Source organism: Hemiscyllium ocellatum, chromosome 1 (assembly GCF_020745735.1).
Source record: "Hemiscyllium ocellatum isolate sHemOce1 chromosome 1, sHemOce1.pat.X.cur, whole genome shotgun sequence".
In the NCBI taxonomy this organism is placed as follows: domain Eukaryota; kingdom Metazoa; phylum Chordata; class Chondrichthyes; order Orectolobiformes; family Hemiscylliidae; genus Hemiscyllium; species Hemiscyllium ocellatum.
Genome location: NC_083401.1, coordinates 79,418,150 through 79,435,593, shown reverse-complemented (window position 1 = coordinate 79,435,593; position 17,444 = coordinate 79,418,150). Strand labels below are relative to the sequence as shown.

At 41.6% G+C, this 17,444-nt stretch overlaps 1 protein-coding gene across 2 annotated transcripts in view; it reads right to left on the bottom strand.

Moving 5' to 3' along the window:
* Window positions 1-17,444, bottom strand: part of rab3c (RAB3C, member RAS oncogene family) — a 165,307-nt gene that overhangs the window by 11,369 nt on the left and 136,494 nt on the right. For both annotated transcript variants that reach the window (XM_060823589.1, XM_060823558.1), the window contains exon 4: window positions 11,597-11,721. In XM_060823589.1, coding sequence (XP_060679572.1) covers window positions 11,597-11,721 — 125 coding nt within the window. The remainder of the gene's footprint in view (window positions 1-11,596; window positions 11,722-17,444) is intronic.

The window sequence follows — 17,444 nt, the reverse complement described above, 5'->3', positions numbered from 1 at the left end:
TGTAAAGGAGACTGAGCACTGTAAAATTTGTTGCAAAATCATGCAGAATCTCTGATAAGGCTTATTTCAATGTAAGGAGCAACTTGCTACAACCTTTATGCTTCATCTGGTTGTGTCGTGAATTTCTCTCTAAGAAATGGCGTGTAGCCAATTGAGGTGGATTATTACTTATTAAATGCATTATTAAAATTGCAATTCATCTCACTGATATTCAGCTTCCTATTTTAGCAAACACACAAAACAAATTAAACATTCTAGACTTGGAATTGACAGGATGGATTTTGCAGCTTCAGCTCACTGCTGGCTACAAGGAGCCTCCATGTTGGTCAAGGTCAAACTGTGTCTTAGGGCATGTTCCATGGCCACTAGTCATACATACCCCTCATCCACGCAGATTGCCAACACTTCACTGCCATCATGGCATTTCCCTGATCCAGTTTCAGGGCTCTTAGGAAGTACACAGAGCTGTAGGATGGACAGGAAGTGAACTTTGCAAAGCTGTTTCAAGCACTTTTTGTGCTCATGGAAAGGCACCCAACTTATGGACTGGTCCAGGCGGCACCATAGGGCTGTTGCTTGCTTACTTAGCACTTGTTCACATGCATGCTCACAGTATTCCTGCCTTGTCAGTTAGTATAGTTGTACAACCTAACAGCTGGCCTTGCTGGTCAGCAGACCTCAGTTTAGGGAGCACACATTTTACTGTACGCACGTGTGTGACATCAAGCTCACATCAACACCAAGTGCCAGCAGCCTACACACTGCATGTGCAGTCATGTCTCAGCTTTTGGACAGCAGTCCTCCCTGAAAATGATGGACGAACAAGTCAATCACGTGTCCTGGCACAGTAAGTCAAGGGCAAGCTCTCATGCCCAAGCAGGGCAGGGTAGATGAGGAAGCAGCAGCCCTGCCTATACTGCCTCTGAGGCCTCAGAATTCATGTCCTCAAAATCGAGGATGTAGCTTCTAGCAGAGATTTTCTGCGAAGGTTCTGGGGGACATCTTGTTCATACCTGCAAGACAAAAGGGAGACAAGGTGCAGTGGAGAATGATTGGAATGGTGTGCAATGATTAAGACTGACAGCAAGATAGGGGGCTGTGAAAGGTGCAATGGAATGAAGAATAGCACTTTATCAGTTGGCAGGATATGGGTGTCTCTACATCCCCGCAGGAGCAGTCCCTGTGAGAAACATGATTCTCTCCACCTGGGGAATGAGGAGCCTGGTGGCAGGCAGCACCCCACCTGGTAGGGCCCCGTCTGCTTCATTACGGGTTGTATTCTCTGTGAATAAGGGCAAGTGAAGATTTGAGTGAGTTTGTGGGCGGTACGGTGGCACAGTGGTTAGCACTGCTGCCTCACAGCGCCTAAGACTCGGGTTCAATTCCTGACTCAGGCGACTGACTGTGTGGAGTTTGCACGTTCTCCCCGTGTCTGCGTGGGTTTCCTCCGGGTGCTCCGGTTTCCTCCCACAGTCCAAAGATGTGCGGGTCAGGTGAATTGGCCATGCTAAATTGCCCGTAGTGTTAGGTAAGGGGTAAATGTAGGGGTATGGGTGGGTTGCGCTTCGGCGGGTCGGTGTGGACTTGTTGGGCCGAAGGGCCTGTTTCCACACTGTAAGTCTAATAGAATCTAATCTAATCGAAATCGAGTAAGACAGCTGTTAGTGCTAGTATAGGTGGTTGAAACATGGTGAAGTGTTCCTGGCAAGTGAATAGTCAGTACTGAGAACATACAGCATTAGTGGTATGGAAAGTTGGGCAGTGATACAGCGACTGAGGGAGGATTTTGCAGGCAGTAGCAACAGTGGTACTGTATGAGCCTTGGTTGCAGATGAGTGCAGTAGCAGATCTTCTCAAGGCACTGCTGACCCTTCAGCTGGACTGTGGAAACTGCATTAATCAGGCTGGCACAGGTCACCAGGTACTGGAGGCATGGCCTTTTCTGCTGGAAAGAGGACACCTCACCTTTGCATAATTCTCCACTTGGACCCCCATATCCCTGTTAAAGCATCATGGTACCATTTTCCTCTTCTCCAATATCTTCGGAATGACAGTACATGACTGAACCAAATAACTTTGGAATGCCAGTGCTCATCCTTTTCAATATGTGCAGGTTCCAGAGATGCTCATCTTTAGGTGGATTAACTGTTGAGTAGCGAATTCTGGGAATGGTGAGTGATAAGAATCATATGAGAGAGACATCCTAAGTAGGTAGTTCATGAGGTGAGTTTGGCATGGTACAGTAAGATACTTGCAAATAACCCTCCAAAAAAACCTGATGCAGTTGGCATTTACCCAAAAAAAATAAGATTCAGGATTTTCATCCTCTAACTTTTCCTGAGTAGCTATTGACTTAAGTTATGCAGAAGCCTCTGAATTCTATGACTTACTCTATCTTTAGATGCAGTAGAATTAACCATCAGAAAATTTTATTTCCAGATAATCTCATGGAGTCAGCTGCATTATTGTCCCAGTAAGCAACTTCAGTCTATGCTGCTCCAACAGCTATCTGGCCATCACTATATCTGTGCCAAAATTCCTATTGATCAACATTTAAACAAAGTATTCCTTTGGGAGTCTAAATATTTCTAAAACCACAAGCAGACAAAACATTTATAATTACTCTGTCAATTTATCTTTTACTGACTCACTGTTCTCTCTTCCTGATTTCCACTTGAAGTTAACAATTCTCTTTTACCAATATTTGTACAATATACTTTACTATTCTATTGAAAATGATTTGAGATTCTTTCCTTCTTCTCTTCCTTGTTTCCTTTGCTCCTTTTCCACCCTTTTATCTTCTCATTCTTGTCTTTTTCATTTTTATTATACCTTACAACCTCTTCGATCTCAAATTATTTCCGATCTCATTATTTATTAAACGCATTCTAAATCGTGGGAATTATTTCTCTTTCAGTATATACACGTATATTTCACCAATTTTTGGAAAATAGTCCTGTGCCAGCTTCCACACATCCTCAATTAGCTCACTCTTCATTTTTCTAAAATCTGCTTATGACCAGACAGAATTATCATCACAGCGCATTATATTACATTAGGCTTCAAATGAGAGCAACATTTTAGGTCGGGTCTTGACTCTGTCCATCCCTTTAATCAATCTATGCACTGTCCTTTAACCTATTCTAGTTAGCAGCACCTGGTGCCAAAATCCCTAGAGGATTTAGGCTGTACTCTGGGAACAATAGCCTGTTGGGATGAATGTGGCTGGTCTTGGAGTCACTGAAAGCTGCCTTGCTAATGCCGGTTCATGGACAGTATTGCTTCTCTTTTCATTTACATGGGCAGAAACCTGTGGGTGTCGACATGGAGAGTACATATGAACAGTTAGCAGATTCTTCCAGCAGAGGGCGATGTCTACAGCATCTCCTCTCAGCAACCTTGGAGTCTATTTCCATTCCTGATTCCTCTGTATGTTCTTTGTGGTCCATATCTCACTCGTTGGCAGGAGTTGTTTCCTCCCCAGTGGTGAGGTGGACCATCGAAAGTAAGGTTGAATAATGTGGTAATGTGCATGTAGTAGAGTTTGCAGGGTCTTGCCATCTTTCCATCTCTTCCTTGTGTGTTAGCTCAAAAATAAAATGGATGAGGCAGCTAATTTCTGGTGTACGCTTTAGCACTTGAAGGTGCACAATGAAGTTTCTTGTAATTTATGTCTTTCCAGAGATGAAAGATCAGGAAGCTGCTTATGGTCCATGAAAACCTACAGCTGCTACTAGCAAGCTCTTAGTTCTCTGTCCCAGTGATATGCCACCCCGCATCTCCACCACTCCTTCCCCAGATGCCTTTTATAGCAGGTGAACCATTTAACTGCTCCAGATTTTCAGGCCTTCTGGGCTATCTTCTCCTGCAAGTGAAAAAAGATAACGCAATGGCATTGAAAGATTGGCAAAATACGTTGTTCTAAGAGTTGAACATTTAAGGCAAGGGGGAAGGAAGGGGGAAGCAAGCTCAAAATCACTGGTGTGGCTAATTCAGAATTGCTTTACATGCATTTAGACTGTAAGGAAAGGTGCACTTGTAGATTATTATCTTACTGGGAGATGGAGCATTTGTGAAGACTACTGGCTTTCAGGTAAAGTATGGTTAACATTATTGAGTAACTGAATCAGAAAGATTGTTTCAAAAGTCGACTGGGACAAACACACTTACCTTGAGAGATGGATTACTGATGTTCTTCCTGAGGAATCTTAGTGGCCAACAAGGGCCAAGGAAGGAAGAGAATCAATAGTTTCCTCCACAATATCCAATTGACAACAATAGTAATGTCAATAAAATAAAAGACCACATAGGTACCTGGTGTTTAAATGGGTGTTAATTATATTGCAGTATATTTTAGTATGTGATTAAATAACCTTATTCATTTATTTATGGATGTATGGTAGATGGATTTGCTGTTGGGATGTGGCTAACAGTACAATTCATCTGCATAATAAATTGAAAGGGAATATTTGTAAAGAGAGAATATTGAGTGGCTCATTGGCATCATGAATTCCCTCACTGTCTCATCCAGCCACAGGTAGCACCCCTTCTGGCCACACCCACTCCATCCTTCCTCAGTGTTATTACTCCTTTGTCAAGCATAAAAACACTGAATGGATGGGAACCACACGGAACTTCCATAACGAAAGGACAGAACCCTTGCAAGGATTTCCTTTGCAATGGAGGCCTAGCCTTCATCAAGTACTTTGAGCTTGTGACTTAATGACATTCACCCTGGTCTTGGGGTTCAATCTGGTCCTGCTCTCAGAATCATAATCAATCTTGCTTCAGAGTCTCTCGACCACTCGTCTATCATGTTAGCCCTTCTCTGTAAAATTTCTCCTCTCTCCCAAAATGAATTTGAAGGGTAACAGGTCCCTCCATCTTGCCTCCTTCCACATTAAGGGCTGACTTGCCTGCTGCCCAGTAATATTACTGGTCATGTCAGTGATGGCTCATTAATCCCGTGCATCGCCAAACCAATCACTAACAGAGTCACATTTAGTTGCTGGAGGTTACATTTCATGGTTATTTATTTCATACAAACCATTACTATTTGTTTTCTGCCCTCGCATTACCAACATGCGTCCTCCTCAGCAGCAGAATAATTCAGTGCTTCCATCCCAATCTCGGGAAGTTGACACTGAGCTTCCCACATGGCTCAACAGCCTCTTCGCTGTTTCCTTGACTAACAATAAATTCTGCTCATGGACCCTTACTCGGTATTTTATTTAGGTCATTTAGGAGTCGGGTGAGTAGTGAGTGAGCAGCTGCTAGAGGAAGTTAGAGTGTAAAGTGTTCATTTTTGTGGTTTCTAGTTTGTCAGGAATGGACAGCAAGGGTGAGAGCTCTGATTTTGGTGAGTAGTGGATAAGGTGTATAACTGTTTGTAGTTGGTAAGGATCAAAACAGCAGGAGGACACAATCCTGTGGAATGCTCCTCCTGCAGTATGTGGGAAATCAGGGATACTTTAGCTGTAGCTCCTGAATTGCCACAGGGAGTGGCTAGAGGTGCGGCTGGACTCACTATGGACCATCCATTAGGTTGAGGATATTGTGGATAGCACACTGAGCAAGCTGATCACACCACCACTAAAGGCTGTACAGATAGAAAAGTGCACAGAGCATTGAGTATTGGAGATGGGAGGTTATGTTGCAGCTCTAGAGGACATTGGTTAGGCTACTTTTGGAATATTGTGCGCAATTCTGACCTCCCTCCTATCAGAAGGATGTTGTGAAACTTGAAAGGGTTCAGGAAAGATTTACAAGCATGTTGCCAGGGTTGAAGGATTTGAGCCACAGGGAGAGGCTGAATTGGTTGGGGCTATTTTCCTTGGAATGTCAGGGACTGAGGGATGACCTTATAGAGGTTTATAAAATCATGAGGGGCATGGATAGGATAAATAGACATGGTCTTTTCCCTGAGTTGGGAGTCCAGAACTAGAGGGCATTAGTTTAGGGTGAGAAGGGGTAAAATTTAAAAGGGACCTAAGGGACAACATTTTCATTAAGAGGATGGTGCATGTATGGAATGAGCTGGCAGAGGAAGTGGTGGAGTTACAATATTTAAAAGGCATCTGGATGGGTATATGAACAGTTAGGGTTTACAGGGATTATGGGCCAAGTGGTGGCAAATGGGACAAGATTAATTTAGGATACCTGGTCTGCATGGATGAGTTGGACTGAAGGGTCTGTTTCCGTGCTGTACATTTCTATGACTCTATGATGCTAAGTGTTGGGTGACCACCAGGAAGATGTGGACAGGCAGTGTAAGGGTCCCCTGCGACCATTCCCCTCTCAAACAGGTACACTGTGTACATACTGTTGATTGGGATGGCTTCTCAGGGAAAAACAGCAGCAGTTGGATCAATGGTACCATGACTAGCACAATTGTACAGCGGGGAGGGTCAAAGTGTAGATGAGGGGTAGTGATAAGATTCTACTCGACCTTGTACAGGGGAATGAGCCTGGCTAAGTGATCAAAGTTTCAGTGCAGTTGCATTTTGGGAACGGTGATCATAACTCTGTACATTTTCAGGCAGTTATGGATAAGACTGATCCTCGGATGAAAGTACTGAATTAGGAAAAGGCTAATTACAACAGTATTAGGCAGCAACTTGGAAAATTATACTGGGGGCAGCTGTTTGAGGGTAAATCTACATATGAATCTTTTAAATACCAGTTGATTAGAGTTCAGAAATAAAAACAGAAGTTGCTGGAAAGAATTCTTAGGAAGGGTCATCAGACCTGAAACGTGAACTTTGACTTGTCTTCACAGATTCTGTCAGACTTGCTGAGCTTTTCCAGCAACTTCTGCTTATGTTTCTGATTCACAGCATCTGCAGTGTTTTGGTTTTTATTTGATTAGAGTTTGGGAACAGAATGTTCCTGTGAGGATGAAAGATAAGGATGGAGAGATTTGGGAACCTTGGATATTAAATATATTGAAAGATTAGTTAAAACTAGATAGGAACCATATGTAAGGTTCAGGAAACTGAAATCAAACAAGGCCATTGAGGAATATAAAGGAAGCAAAACATAACTTAAACAAGAAACTAGGAGGACTAGAAGGGGCTACAAAATGACCTTGGCAAGCAGAATTAAGGAGAATCCCAAGGCATTTTATACATAAATTAGCAGCAAGATGGTAATTAGGGAAAGAGTAGGTCCACTCAAGGACAAAGGAGGAAATTTATGCAAGGAGACGGAGGAAGTGGGTGAGTTCCTTAATGAGTATTTGCATCAATATTCACTGAATGATGGGAAGGTAAGGGATGGGTATGCTGATATTCTGTGACATGTCAATATTAAAGGAGGTGTTGGTTGATTTGAGAAAAAAAGATTTCTGAGGCCTTGACAGAGATCTTGTATCCTTTTAACAACAAGGGAGGTCCCAGAGGACTGGACAGCAGCCGATGTTGTTCCTTTGTTTAAGAAGAGCAATTCAGAAAATTGTAGACCAGTGAGTCTTACATCAGTAGTAGGGAAATTATTGGAGAAGATTCTTAGGGACAGGATTTACATGCATTTGGAGAAGAATGAACTTATTAAGGATAGTCAGCATGGTTTTCTGTGGGGGAGGTATGGACTCACAAATTAGACTGAGACTTTTGAGAGAATGGTGCAGATTATTGTTGATGATAGGGCAGTGGATGTTGTCTACATAGACTTTACTACAGCAGTTGACAAGATCCCTCACTGTAGGCTGGTGCAGAACATTAGGTCACATGCAATCCGGGGTAAGTTGGCAAATGGATTTCTAAATTGGCTTGGTCCCAGGACACAGAAGGGTGGTCGGGTGTTTCCTGACAGGAGGTCTGTGACCAGAGGTGTTCAACAAGAATTGGTGCTGATCGTTGTTTGTAATATAGATGACTTAGATGAAAATGTAGGTGGTGTGATTAGTGAGTTTTCAGATGACACGGACGTTGGTGGAGTTGTGGACAGTGAGGAGGGCTGTTACAGGATACAGCAGGATAAAGATCATTTGGAAAGTTGTACCGACAAACGGCAGATTAAGTTAATCAGGACAAGTATGACCTGATGCATTTTGGAAGGTCAAATGCAAAAGGAAAGCACATAGTTAATAGTTAGATCCTTAGAAGTATTGATATACCAAGGGATCTTGGGCTGCAAGTCCACAGCTTCCTGAAAGGGGCAATACACATGGATAGGCTGGTAAAGAAGGGTCAGGGCATTGAGAATAAATGTTGGCAAGTCATGTTGCAGGTGTAGAAGACTTTAGTAAAGAGTATTGTGTGCAATTCTGGTTACCACATTTTAGGAAGGGTGTGGAGGCTTTGGAGAGGGTGCAAAAGAGATTTAGTATGATATTGTCTGGATTGGACTGTATTAGCTGTAAGGAGAGGCTGTATCTAATGTGATCTACTCCACATTAGAGAAACCAATGCAGACTGGGTGTCCGCTTTGCAGAACATTCTAGTTTGTGTGCAAGGAGGACCCTGACCGTCCCATAGCTGGTAATTTTAACACAGCGTCCTGTTCACATGCCCACATGTCTGTCCTCGGCATGCTGCAGTGTTCCAGTGAGGAACTGGAAGAACAACATTTCACTTTCAGATTGGCACTTTACAGCCGTCTGGACCTAATATTGAGTTTGACACCTTTAAATTGTGAATAATTTCTTCCCTTTATCTTAGTTTGTTACATTCTAGTATCATGTTCTCTCTCCCCTTCCCCCATCCCAGTGGGACTGTCTGTTCTTTCCAGTCTGACAATTAGACACACATTGTTCTGCCATTCTCACATTCCAATCACTTAATCTGAACTACCAGCATTTTTTTTTGTACCAATACCCGACACCTACTATACCCCTCCAAACTATTTCATAAATGCTGTCCCCTTCACACTTCACTTCAGCTCTGATGAAGAGTCATCTAGATTTGAAATGTTCACTTGCTCTCTCTCCATGGATGATGTCTGACCCCCTGTGATCTCCAGCATTTGTTGTTTGCAGTTGGACAAACTTGGATTGTTTTCACTAGAGGGTTGGAGATTGAGAGACAATCTGATAGAAGTATATAAATTTGCAAGAGGCAAAGATAGGGTGGACAGTCAGAATCTTTTCCCAAGGTGGAAATGTCAAATACTAGGGGGCATAGGTTTAATGTGAGAGGGGGGACGTTTAAGGGAGATGTGCAAGGAAATCCCTTACACAGAGCGTGGTAGGTACCTGAAATGCACTGCTAGGTGAGATGGGAGAAGTAAATACATTAACAAAATTTACAAGGCATTCAAACAGACACATGAACAATGAGGGAATAGAGGGATACAGACCCTGCGCAGGTAAAGGGGATTGGTTTAGAATGGCATCATGGTCAGTACTGACGTGGTGGGCTTTCGGCCTGAAATTGTGCCCTATTTTCAGGGCAATATCAAAGTTTGGTCTGAGAGAGATTATGTTTACAGACTAACAGGCAAACTGGACTAGCCATGTAAACACAGTGGCTACAAGAGCAGGCAAGAGGCTGGAATACCGCTGCGAGTAACTCGACTCCTGATTTCCCAAAGCCTGTTATCTACAAGGCACAAGGCAGCACAGTGGTTAGCACTGCTGCCTCACACCACCAGGGACCCGGGTTCAATTCCCACCTCAGGCAACTGTCTGTGTGGAGTTTCCACATTCTCACCGTGTCTGCGTGGGTTTCCTTCGGGTACTCTGGTTTCCTCCCACAGTCCAAATAAAATGTGCAGGTTAGGTGAATTAGCCATGCTAAATTGCCTGTAGTGTTAGGTGAAGGGGTAAATGTAGGGGAGTGGGTCTGGGTGGGTTGCTCTTCAGAGGGTCGGTGTGGACCATTTGGGCTGAAGGGCCTGTTTCCACACTGTAAAGTAACCTAATATAAGTTAGGCATGTCTTGGAATACTCTCCACTTGCCTGAGTGCAGCCCCAACAGCACTCAAAAAGCTTGACACCATCCAGGGCAAAACAGCCCACTTGATTGGCACTACAGTCACAAGCATCTGTTCCATCCACTACCAACACTCAATAGCAGTAATGTGAATTCTCAACAAGATGCAATGTAGCAAATCACCAAAGAACAACACCTTCCGAACCCGGGCCCATTTCCAGTAGAAGGACAAGGGCAGCAGATACATGGGAACATCACCACATTCAGGTTCTTTTCCAAGACACTCACCATCCTGACTTGGAAATACTGGCTCAAAATCCTGTAATTCCCTCCCTTTTGGCATCGTGGGTCAACCTAGGGTACTTGGACTGCAGCAGTTCAAGGGGAACTAGGGACAGGTGATAAATGCTGGCCAGCCAGCAACACCCATGTTCCATGAATGAATAAAGAACAGACAAAAATGGAGCCAGTGGCAGTATCTATAAGATATCTTTTGATCAATAATTTAATTGTAGCCCTGATGTGGGGCTGGAGACTTGCTGGTGTTTCGGCAATTCTGTGTCTCCCATACCACCAGCTGAACTGCATTTTGCAATTGCACGGGCAAGGCTGGTACCACACCCCGTACTGTCTTCAGTGGCAGAGGTTCTGGTGTTACCATGAGGTTAGGTACTCACCCACACATTGCAAACTCCAGTGCAATCGGCTTTGGAGGACTTCGGAGGAAGCTGATTTAGGTCTCCAGAGGAGTTAAAGAGGAGAAAGACCAACCTTGTTGACTATTGTCATAATATAGTTGTAGAGAATAGAAACTATGAAGGCACCTCCGCAATGTATTACTGACTTATCTAATTCTTAGAATGGTTGGATTCTGAAACATGTAGGTATCATATTGCAGGCACTTGGCTCAGTTTTCACACTAGATTTGGAAGGGAAAGATGATTTTAATATTTTTTAAAAACGATTCTTGAGAAGCGCAGCTTTTACAAAAGGCACCCAGGAGAAAGGTGGATCCTGTACTAAATGTAAGATCATATCCCACAGCAACTAATGAATGGTTTTTTTTAAACTTGTCTTAAAAAAACTTCACAACCTGGGCTGAATTTTCCCTGTGCCACAGAAGTAGATAAGGAGGTAGGGATAGGAGCAAAGTTGTAACATAACATGTTAGGTTAGTTACCCTTCATTTCTTGCAGGAGGAAGCAAAGGCTACCCATGTCACATGGTGAATAGTCAATTTGGGCCATCAGTTGGGAATCAGTTGAGATCTTCCCAATGGATTATTGGGAAGCCAGAGTCTAGCAGACAGATCAAGGCAGGGGAGTTCAAGAAGCTAGAGAATTGTTAGAAGATTCTAAAGTTGAACAAGGAGACTCACATAATGTGAAACACAGTTAGCTCTTTAGTTTATGTGTGACAAATTGGATCAATTGAATTTGACTTAAAAATTCATAGCTGCCTTCAGCTCATTAGATGTTTGTCCAGTCCATTTTCAGAAGGACTGAAGCAGTATGTGAACAAAAGACATGAACATACAGTTCTGGTCTCTAAATGATCATATCACATAGGCACTGAGAATCAAATGGGTGCCCAGATCACATATCAAATCAGACTGAGTCAAACCAAGAGGGTATGTCCACTAGGTCTCAACTTGTAACAGTATGTAATCAACAAAATTCATTAAATATCAGGTAAACATGACAATTCACATTCGCCGAACATACCAAGTTGATCTGCCAACTGCTTCCCTCTCTCCATAGATACTATCCTTTCATCTTCCATGTCACATTTATTGCCAACCAGAATAACCTGTGCATTATCCCAGGAGTATGTCTTGATTTGGGTTGACCTAAGAGGAAATTGGAGAATACATTAGATTGAGGTTTGTTGCTTTTGTTTGAATAATATAGTGACTAATATTATGCAAAACATAACGCTTTTCAAAATCTTATTATCCAGAAACAACAATGCTGGAAAGATGGGCTATATTTGTATTGATGCATTTCTTGACAATACTTTTAAAATGTAATTTTACACTGGCTTTCCTTGTCACTTTCAGTCTCAATCAATTTTAAAGTGTTACATTAAGTCTTAAAAATCTATTTTCTTAGTAATATGTGTAATACTGAGACTGCTGAGATAGGAAGTGTGGAACTGGTCAGGTGCATTACTCACCAGACCAATGTTAGACGAGGAAGGAATAAATATGTGACAAATAAAATGACTGACACAAATTGCAAGTCTCATAATGGATGACTAGTATGATAACTTTCTTTATGCATTTTATTTTGTAAGATGTTGTAATTTTGAAGTCACAAATATGAAAATGCCTGCAAACTTCTCAATCATTTTCAATGAAGTAAATCCATTTAAAATTTGATAACATATTCTCACAGTATTTCTTTGTTTAATATTCTGACAAAATGGTGCATGGGAATACAGATGCTTAATAACATCATGGAATATTTCCCTTGATAAAGTATTACGTACAAACCATTTCTATTCTATGCTGTTTCTACATGTAATTTCAGATGCAAGTGATGAAGCAGTGCTTAATCGTGAAAGATTGGTTATTTGTATCATGCTAATTTTAGAGGATCAAACATTATTCAATAATTATGCATTTTGTGGCCTATCTTTTATATACCATTTGGTCACACTGTGTGAGAAAATTATTATCAAGAGTCATGAAATCATCTTGGCAGTTACAAACAAATGTTATGCTGTGAATATTAAGCAAGGACCTCAGCCATCTGCATACATATACCTTGGTTGCTGTTAAATGCAAAGTTTTGATTTTAAATAGAATTTTATACCGTGTACAATGTGTTGCTACATGAATGGTTGCAGCGTAATTTAGAAGTGAAACCATCTGTTTTTCATGTGGTGTAGTTCTTTTAGCTGGTCTCAGAATGTCATGGCTGAGGTAAGTATGGTGAATGGAGAAGGAGCTACTTTATATCTGAAATACCTGGCTTGTGCAGGACTAAGCAGTATGTTGGGAAATACCATCACTCTACTGTGGCTTTTATGTTATTGATCTTTCAAGTATGTGTGTGTTTTTCCTTTTTATCACTTTTCAGTTTTTTTCCTTGTTTCTATGCTTTCCTTCACCCTCCCACAATCATGAAGGCAGGATTAAATTTGGACTTTACAACGATTATACTGGCTTTCTTTGATTACATAAGAAAATCAATGATTGTTCGACCTGAATCCTGACTGCTGTTACCCATTTGTCAAGTTGACTGATAACATCTGGCATATTCATCACCATCAAATTCAGTAAACATTGCTCAGGAAACGACAGGTACAGATCCACAACACACTTTCAAAGTTAGCACTGAAATAAATTTTACCTGGGAATTGGAAAATGTCAGAAGAGCACAATAAAGAATTAGTGCTTTTCTGAAATTAGGTTTGGGGCATGTCTTTGAAGTAGGTCCCAGAACAGATCCAGTGAAACTCTTGTTCACACTTACTCCAAATACATTTGAAGGAGAAAAGGTTTCCATCTCAGGTACAGGGGGAAACACAGCAGGAAAATAAAAGCTGATTGTAAAGTAATATAAAGGCTGAGAAGATATGCAAGAAACTAAAGAAAACATCGCAATGATTGGGCTGGGTACAAGCATGAATTTAATAAAATTAATACAGAAAGAATTACCGTATATCTACGGTACAATGCACAGCAACGAAAGAAAGTTCCCAAAGCACTAGATATGGATTCTTATTCACTGTAAGATTCCCAAGCTTTTACTCTCAATCTGACCATCACTCAAATGCTTACCATGCATCATGACTTCCAGTTTTATTAGTCTCTTCTGGTTATTGGACCTCTACTTTTTATAAATCTCAATTTGTTAAAGGTTTTGCTGTCTGTGTTCTGTCACATAGTAAGTCCTATTCCCTGTTAATAAAATGTGGAGCTGGAAAGGCACAGCAGGTCAGGCAGCATTAGAGGAGCAGGAAAGCTGATGGGTCGGGATCCATCATTAGTCCCAATGATGTCAATTCTCCTGCTCCTCCAATGCTGCCTGACCTGCTGTGCCTTTCCAGTTCCACATTTTATTGATCCTGACTTCCAGCATCTGTAGTGCTGACTATCTCCAAGGCCTATTCCCTTACTATTCCGGTGCACATCATTTGTATTTCCTTTTGCATTCCATTCAGTTCCATTTTAGCTAAAGAGCCTTCAAATATTTTTCATCCCATGCTTTTCCATCTTACTACTTCTTCTTCAAGTATCTACTTGACAATTATTTCTTTGATTTTCTATTCAGTCAGCTTCCTAATCTTTATATCTCTATTTCTCAGTCTCCAGCTTTTTTTCCAATTTTTGTTGAGTAATTCAATACCTTGAAGATGATGCATGGGTGTAACCTGTCACCGTAACCATTCCCTGTCTCTGTCAGATATCTAAATGACCCAAATAATTATAAAAATTAAAGCCAGCACATAACCACTTCTTTGCAAATTGATGTGAATTTGTCAGCACTGTGTGTTCTTTATCAACCATTAGCACTTTACAAAGGTGAAAAATTAAAATCTGAAATGTTATATGTTTACCAGCTTATTCAAAGGACACTATTAGAAATTATAGAGTGCTCAATTTCTGTTAAAATGAACAATTAATTTTCTTTAAGGCTCACTATAGTTTCAGCATGATAACAAGCAAGTGCTGCACAAGGGCAGTTGGCCAAATTGACATTAATGGCTCATGTATTTATTTCCCAGACTGTTCATTTCAGAAATTGATCTCAACATGTAGAAAGCAAAGTGTCTGACCTGATTCAAAATATAGAATGTCAGACAATAAATCAAAGAAAATCTTTGAGATTAACATGAATAGACCTAAGGGGCATCTTAGTCAGAGACGATAATAGTTGCCTGGGAAACGATCGATGTTGTTGGTTCATTTAATTCAGTGAAGGCACCAGCTAAATAAAAAAAAACTTGTTTCAACTGACACTGTTGCTGATCTACTAAGTGGTTTGCCGTGTGTTTGGAGGAACAGGGCACAATGATATGATAATCTGACTATATCATCACCTTGTCAATTCTGTTTGGGAGGATAATTAATTTGTTTTAATATAGGTCATAAACAAAATAATGGGAAAGCTACCCTCAAATGGTTTCACTACAGCAAATATAGCTTGCTGGCTGCAGTGTCAGTAAGACTTGGCAGTTAACAGGTTAGTTTCACAGTTGGTTTCTCACATCAGACACTTTCTGGAACTGAGCCTGCATGAAGACCAAGTCTTGAGTAATTTTTTAAACAAAAGAAAATTTCATTTGTTTAGATTTGATGTCACAATATGTTTTTGGGAGTGATGTCAATGTAGAGATAATAGGAATGACACATAAGGTTGGTGTTGTAACATTGATGGAGTTTTCCATCAACTTACAGTCTCGCTAACAGCAATGTGCGTCTATCTACTCCCAAGGGATTGCAGAGCTTCAAGAAAGCAGTTCACTACCACCTTCTCAAGGGCAACCAGGGATGAGTAATAAATCCTGGGCCAGCCAGCAAAACACGCATTCCCTGAATGAATTTTCAAAACAATTACCACTCCACTGCTACCTCCACCTAAACAGACAAAAGTCTTATTAAAATTGGCTGTAGGTCACAATTGCAGTTTCCAGGTCCAAATGGACATGGTCCTAATCATCATGTGCCCTTGTTACCCAGGAGGGTCTAAAAGTCTGTTTGGGTTAAAATGGTGGAGGACCAACTGCTAATGAGTCTTAAGAAAACAGAGGGCAATATTAGTTTATTGTATGATAGTAATTTTTAAAATTGGATTAGATTACTTACAGTGTGGAAACAGGCCCTTCGGCCCAACTAGTCCACACCGACCCTCTGAAGAGCAACCCACCCAGACCTATTCCTCTACATTTATCCCTTCACCTAACACTACAGGCAATCTAGCCTGGCCAATTCACCTAACCTGCACATTTTTGGACTGTGGGAGGAAACCGGAGCACCCGGAGGAAACCCACACAGACATGGGGAAAATGTGCAAACTCCATACAAACAGTTGCCTGAGGTGGGAATTGAACCCGCATCTCTGGCGCAGTGAAGCAGCACTGTGCCACCGTGTTGCCCTTGGTAGACATTACATGAGTTGGATAAACATTGCCATAAAAAAAATTAAGGCTGGAGGATAGAGGTCTGTGCACCAGGAGCTCTAAGATTCTCTGCCTTATCCCACCCAATCAAATTTGGTGGTACTTAATATTGGAAATGCCACATTTTGGATGGATCACTAAAGAAAGAATATGTTACTTTAAACTAGGAGAATATAAAGAGATAGTGGCAGTTTTATGTTTTTTATGCTGTTTCACATTTGCTAAAGCACACTGAGCTATACACGATGTTACATTTTATAGGCAATAGTGTACAGGAACAGAAGTTTCTTACAAACCACCGTTTAAACCCACAATCATTACAGCTAGAGTGATAAGGGTAGCAGATATATGGGTCCCTTCAAGGTCCCTTCAAGCCACTCACCATCCTGAGTTGAAAACATATCGCCATTCCTTCATTGTCGCTAGGTCAAAATCCTGGAACTTCCTCCCTAATGGATCCACCTAAATCAAATGGACTGCAGAGAGCAGCTGACCACCAACTTCTGAAGGGTAAACAGGGTTGGGTAATACATGTTGGCGCAGTTACCAACACCCACATTCTGTGAGTGAATGAAAAAGACACCACAGAACCAATGGGTCCTTAACATAGGGAAATGTGTTTGCCAATAATGTTCGGATTTGCTCCTGACAAGGTGGTTATGGCTTGTATGAAGCCAGTGCAGTAGAGAACCACCCAGTGGTTGACTTTCAAAGTTGACTTTGGAAAGTCAACTCAAGTAGGAATTTCATGGTGAATGGTAGGACCTTAAGGAGTGTAGTGGAATAGAGGGATCTTTGAGTTCAGGTGCATGGTTCTCTGAAAGTGGAGTCACAGGTAGACAGGGCAGTGAAGAAGGCTTTTGGCACACTGGTCTTCATCAGTGAGGGCATTGAGTATAGAAGTTGGAAAATTATGTTGCCATTGTACAAGATGTTGGTGAGGTCACACTTGGAGTATTGTATTTAGTTTTGGTCACATTGTTGTGGGAAGAATGTTAGTAAACTGGAAAGGATGCAAAAGAGATTCACAGGGATGTTGCTAGGACTCAATGGTCTGAGTTATAGGGAGAGGTTGGATAAGCTAGGATTTTTTCTTTAGAGCATAGGAGACTGAGGGAGGATCTTTTAGAGATGTATAAGATCATGCGAGGCATGGTTAGGGTGGTCCTGGGAAATGGAATCTGAGTCTTAACTGCAGAGTTGGTAGAGTCAGAAGTGGAGGCAGAAACTGGAGGAAAATCAAGGCCAATCTGAATCTTTGTGTTGGCACAATCTGGGGCGGCAATGGAGGAGACATCTGGAGCGAAGACAGAGGTTACTGAGTTCTTAGGGATCCTGGTATATGGTTGCAAAGGCCCAGGTACCCAATGCCATCCCCTTGCTGATATCACCATCCTTGGCCTCCTCCATTGCCACAACAAATCAGACTGCAAATTGGAGGAA